Genomic DNA, 6,208 nt, shown 5'->3' with positions numbered 1-6,208 from the left:
TCAAAATCCATATTGTTAAATTTGCATATAAATACGTATTACAAAGTAAAATAGCCTGTTTTTTATTTATTATTGCAAGTAAAACAATAGTAAGAATAAAAATCTAATACACCTTTTATAAACTATACAGCTATTTAAATAAATGCTAAATATTGCTATAATAACTAAATAGAAAACTTTTCTACATATAAACCGTAAAAAAATCATTGAATTATAACTACACATGTTTAATTCAGTTTTGAAATGTCTATATAAATTAAATTGATATTAAGCAGTCGAGCATTAGTATTATTTCTGCTGATCCGTGCTAATCGCATTAGTGCCATAATAGTCAATTACAATTATTTTCCAGTTTGACTAAATTGCTTATTGATTGCTGCAAATTGCCAACTATATAAATCTAAGCAAACTTTAAATGATAAAATAGTCGAATATAAAATATTTTAAATAATATAATTTAAGAAGATATTTTATAGTTTCTTAGATATAAAATTAAGTATTCGTTTTTTTATATATATTTTTTTTCTTTGACTACTCTTTTAAACTTTTTTTTCAGCACCCTACTTTACTAAAAATATTTCTACTAAAAATATATTAAAGTGTTAAACGCCTTTAAACTTTAGCTTCACCTTCAAAAAAAACGACTAAAAATCATACGCATTTATTTTGAAGCAAATAATGCAAATATAGAAAACGGGAATTTTTATACTCGTAAGTGATGACTGTTTTTAACACTACTGAATACGTATGATTAGAATTCTGTCAAAAAAAAAACAAACAAAAAGGCAGTAAAAAAACCATGGTGAGGAAGAGAAAAACATTCTTTTAGTTCAAGAAAACATCGATATCGGGTGCAAGCTGCCGTGCGGCGACAAAAATGCTTGCGGCTTCGCGAAAGTGTCGCTCAAAGGTGGGAACTTCTCAGCTGAAGCAATTTTCCGCCTTCTCTTAGCCTCCCTGCACAGCTGCACAAACGGCTGCGAGCAGAAACTCTCCCTGCTGCTGAAGACAGACGAGGAAGAGTAGGATGAAGAGCTGTCCGTGGAGCTTGAGTAGTTTCGCTGGCAGGGCATAAATTTTTCGGCGTTTATCGCCATGAAGTTTGCGTCCCCCGTTCCGATTGCACACACGCTTTTGGTCACTTGCAGACTGTTCATCACCAGTCCCGGAATCACAATGACATTTTCGTTTTTCTTGTTTCGTTTTTTCTTTTCTTGCGAAGGCGACAGCTTTCTCACAAACATCGGCGACAGTTTTCCAGCCGCTTTTAAAAGTTTTTTTGCTCTGACTGCAGAACTGGACTTTCGCTTGTGACGCGTTGTAGTTTCTTCATTGTCGCTTTCGTTGTCACTTGAAGCAGCAAAAGTCTGTTTCGCTGAAGCCTCCGTAGAAATTGTACTAAGAGATTTTTGGCTCGCCCACCGCTTTATAAACGAGTTTTTTGTTACTGACGAAAACCTTCCGCCTAAAACGCGCCCCACATCTGCTGAGTTCGATCGTTTTCGGTCCTTTGAAAAACTCTCAAGCTCCGTTGGTGAGTGTTGGGTGTCCAAGTCGATTTCTGTCGTTGTGAGACTTTCAGTACTGCTGTTGTCAGTCACCAAGGTCATGAGCCCTTCTCTTGCCGATGACTCATAGTAGTTGCAACCAAGCTTCTTTGCAAACTCAAGAGCTTGTTCTTCCGTAACCGAACGCGAGCTTTCCAAGTCGCACTTGTTTCCAACAAGAACTACTGGTGTTGAAAACCTGCAAGTTTGAACAAAATTGAACTAACATCAATTAAACTTGATTTTATTCATAAACACAACTATTTTACTTTTAGCTGCTGTTTTTTTTCACATAATACTTATGTATCTATTTTATATTATACTTAATGAGTATATTAAACAGCCATATATGCTAATAAAGTGATCTATCAAGTATTTTATGGAAAAACTTGAAAAAAATAGATAAATTTTGTATAAAAACTTGACAAAAAATTATACAAATTAGTTAACATTTTGGTAAAATAAAATAATTGTATTTTTACTTTTCAGATTTTCTCTCCATTAGTCTTTTCAACAATGATTTTAGCTGCACAAAAGAATTGAGATCGTTGAGAGCAAATACCATCATGATAGCGTCAGCCCACCTGTAGTAGTGGTCAAGAGATGTGCTTCTCATGCTCTAAAAAATTTTTGACGATGAATTTACACACGTGTGCTATCATTGTTACCTTTCATTAATGTAATATATTGATTTTTTTTTTCAATATTGAACAACAGTTTTTAAAAGTAAGATATTAAAGTAAGATAAGGTTTTAAAAGATATATAATAAAGTTTTTATACTTGTAACAATTAGTAAGAAGGTCACTAAAACTTATAATATAGATAATATACACAGGATTAAATAACTTTAAAAAATTTGAGAAATTTATTAATTTGCAAACATTCAATATTATAGTACCCACTACCCATTTGTTATCAGTCTTATTTTAGTCAGAACTTTTTTTAAGGTAACTTATAAAGTGGTGTGCGACTCAATAACCAAAAGGTTATTTGCTCACCAGGTCCTAAGACCAAATGCTTTGAGCGTTGAGAATTTAACAAAAAACTTGTAATAATTTAACCAGAATATTCAAAAACTACAAACTTTACATAATAAAAACAAGCAACATTTAGTATAATAAGCTTAAAATAAAATAAAAACTATGACAGAGAGCAGTAGAAAATACTTTTCGACATAATTTAAAACCACATAAAAACTGCTGTAAAAACTTATTGTAAAGTTTAAGCAAAAATTTTATCTTCAGGTAGAAAAAGTAAAAATAACTTGTGTATTTAAAAAAATAGCAGTACATTTAACAAAACTGAACATGAAAACATAAAGAAAAACCTTAATAGTAAAACTTTTTAAAGCTTCTACATAATTTAAGACAATTTGTGTTTTAAATTACTTTATAATCTGTTTTACATGCTTAGAATATCCTGTTTTTTTTCTAGAAAGTTAAAAATAGAAATTTCAAAGCACGATAAAATTAGTTACTGTCTAATAAATCTTTTCGATATGTACTAAAAATGTAAACTTACTCAAATCTCAAAGTTTTTAACGGTTTTTAACTAGAATACGAGTAAAGACACTAACACTTATTAAAGAACTTTATGCAGTTCTTTCTTTTAGTATACTTTTTGAAAAAACTTCTATAGGACTCATTAGGTAAAAACGAATCAATTTTTATTTAACTTACAACTTCAATAGTTTTAAATAGTATCTTAAAAACCTACTACTGTATCTGTTTTAAGTTATTTTTTGTTCATGATATAAAAAAACTTTTGCAACCTTTTTTTTTTTATATTCCTGACTTTTATAAAATAAACGTATATAAAGTTTTTTTCAAATCATAGATAAACAAGTTTACTAATTACCAAAAAAATTTCTCATGTTTCACACAAACTTTTCTTATATCTACATAGATATTCTTTCCGAGTTCAAAATTAAGATATAAACACTACCAAAAAAAATTTAGAAATTTTATAACGTCAAAATAGTTCGATTTTACCGTAAATTTTTTGTTAAAAAGTTTAATTTTAAAACTATTTATAAGTTTTCAATATAATGATATATACACCTTTAGATTTAAAATATCATTAATTTAATGCATTCAACTTTTTCAGCATTGTATATTTTTTTAGTTAAATTGGTTATTCTTAAAGATACGGTAAACTTTTTAAAAGTTAGAAGTATATGTTTCTTAAATTTTTCCCATTAGATTTGTTCAAATAATTTTTCATAAAAGATAAACTATTTGTCTAGATAAAAACAAGACATTATATAACAGAAGAGAAATACTTACTTGAAAAGACCTGATTAAAAAAATATTTATACTTAATAACAATTAACATTGTCTTTAGTGGATGAAATATACAAAGAGCGTGTAGGTATTTTTAGTTTTTCTATCTATTATTCTTTTTTTTAAGGATTTACATAAGTGTTATGCAATAAGTTTAAAATACATCAATAAATTCATTTCAAAGTATTTAATTTGAGTATAGTTAGATAAGAAAATACAAGAAAATTAGACAGTAATCATACTTACTTAGCATCTATTTGTAAATAAAAGCACTAACTTTTTCTGACGAATCTTGAATGTTTAGTTTCAAATATTCTCCGTCAACTCTTACTTTCCTATTGCATGTCATTTCTGTTATTAGAAAAAAACTTCTTATTCTTTTATAATCGCAGTTTTTAGCTTATAATAACGTATATAGTTAAAAATTGGCATACTTATGCAAATCTTAATGTCATTTTTTATATGAAAAACTTCAAAACTACTAAACTACACCTAAGCTTCAAGTTGGTCTGTCTTTACGTTTTTATAATTTTTTAAATTAAGAAAATAAGTTATTTCAAAAGTATCTTATACGTTAGTTAATTTTTTCTAGTTTAAAAGGTTTTGTTTTCAACTAGTATTTACATTTATACCTTTTTCTAATTTTTTACACTTCTCAAAACTGATTTTTTCATTAATATCTACTTAAAACCTAAAAGTAAAGACAAAAAAAAACATTTAGGTGTGATTTACATAAAAATTTCAATGACGCCGGTATACTCAGAGATAAAACACAGCCGCGATATTTTTTTGTGTTTCAATATAGTCGTATATAGCTATTACACTGTAAACGTACTTTATATTAAGTAATTTTCTAACCACATATAGTGCTTGTTTAGATGCCTTGTAGTACATGGAGATAATCTTTAAAAATTAGGTAAATATGTTTATTCTTATGTTAAGTATATGAGTTATGCAATATAAAATTTTCCGCTAATACCTCTTTTAAGTGTTTCAAGTTTAATTTTATTGTTTTATAACTATGATCCGTAGGCTTATATGTACTACGCTAAAATTGAAAGTGTTATTAAAAATATTCTATAAAAAGTTAATTTTCATAATGTAATTCTAACTTTAAAACTTAATAAAGCGCAATACGTTTCAATAAACGTTAAAAAAAAATTAAGTTTAAAATATACTTTTGAACAAAAAAATATAAATAAATACCTGTATTTTCCAAGTATTCGTTAATAAATCTTCTTGTAAGATATCGAACAACCAAAGCTGAAAAATATATAGATTTGCCAACTTTTTGTAATTTATTTAAGTCTAAATTAAACCACATTTATAGAACTAGATAGCCGTATAATTAGAAAACGCCTAAAAAGAGTTAAAGTAAAAGTTTGCATGAAAAATTAACATCAGTGAAGGTGTTTATTTTTTTAAAGTTTATCTATTGTTTTTTTAGTCTTGACACTAACTTTAAACACTTAAGTAGTATTTTAGAGCTAGAATATTAAACTAAATATTAATTGATGTCGAAAAATAGAAAAAAACAGAAATTTATATCACAGTTTTAAGAACAAAATTTAACTACTTTTAATTTTCTAAAATAGCATTAAAAAAGTTATTCAAAAAAATTACAAGAAAAATTCAAAAATATGAGAATAATTTTATTAAAAAAGTTATCAAAAATATTATGTATAAGATAGAAAAAATTGTTATTGTTTTTAATCAGAGCTTCACACAGTCTAACAGCCTTTTATGAGCTCTAAAACAGTTTTCAGTAATTGTTGTCTTACGTAATTTCAAAAACATTATGCTCAATTTTTTTCGAGTATAAACTTATTTTAAAAACATTACACTGTTTGTTTACAACTTAAACACCAAACCTGATTTTCCGACTCTTCTTGGACCAATTACGACGATTTTGTACTCAGGAGACGTTCCAACATTCAATGCGCCCATTTTCAAGCTATTTGCTTGAAGTAGACTTTTGTTTTCCATTATCATTATAAAATGTTGAGAAATTTTATCTAGTAAAATTTAGTTTATTTTAATTAATACTTTGAACACAGTTTGAGTTTTTACTATTAATACAGTTGTTACGCTTAAAGTCTGTAAAAACATGCTAAGTAATTTTTTCTATTCCAACTTTAGTACTTAATCTTTTTGTAATTACTGTAAAAGTATAATAAAAAAACATTAACACTAATGTATAAATATAATCTTAAGACAGTTATATACATATTCTACCTAAACAAACAATGAATCAAACAAAATCCAATTCAATTGAGTTTTGATTAAACTGCTTTAGTTTATTTCTCAAACAAACGACGAAGTAAAAGATTTTTCACTTTTTCGGCTGTTAGGACTTTTTTCTAAAAGTCTCTTGTTAT

The 6,208-nt window shown here is 27.1% G+C and overlaps 1 protein-coding gene across 1 annotated transcript; it reads right to left on the bottom strand.

The window, feature by feature from the left end:
- Nucleotides 1-830: 830 nt before the first annotated feature.
- On the bottom strand, nt 831-5,808 carry LOC145832283 (uncharacterized). The gene is made up of 5 exons (XM_082939602.1): nt 5,702-5,808; nt 5,037-5,093; nt 4,108-4,181; nt 2,030-2,166; nt 831-1,746 (listed from the first exon to the last, which is right to left on the bottom strand). Exons 1-5 carry the CDS (start codon nt 5,775-5,777, stop codon nt 831-833), a joined length of 1,260 nt encoding a protein of 419 aa, XP_082795728.1. The 5' UTR covers nt 5,778-5,808.
- Nucleotides 5,809-6,208: the final 400 nt, after the last annotated feature.

Source organism: Thalia democratica, chromosome 3 (genome assembly GCF_965202585.1).
Source record: "Thalia democratica chromosome 3, ktThaDemo2.hap1.1, whole genome shotgun sequence".
Lineage (NCBI taxonomy): Eukaryota > Metazoa > Chordata > Thaliacea > Salpida > Salpidae > Thalia > Thalia democratica.
The sequence above is the reverse complement of the archived record's forward strand: the minus strand, read 5'-3'. Positions and strand labels throughout refer to the sequence as shown.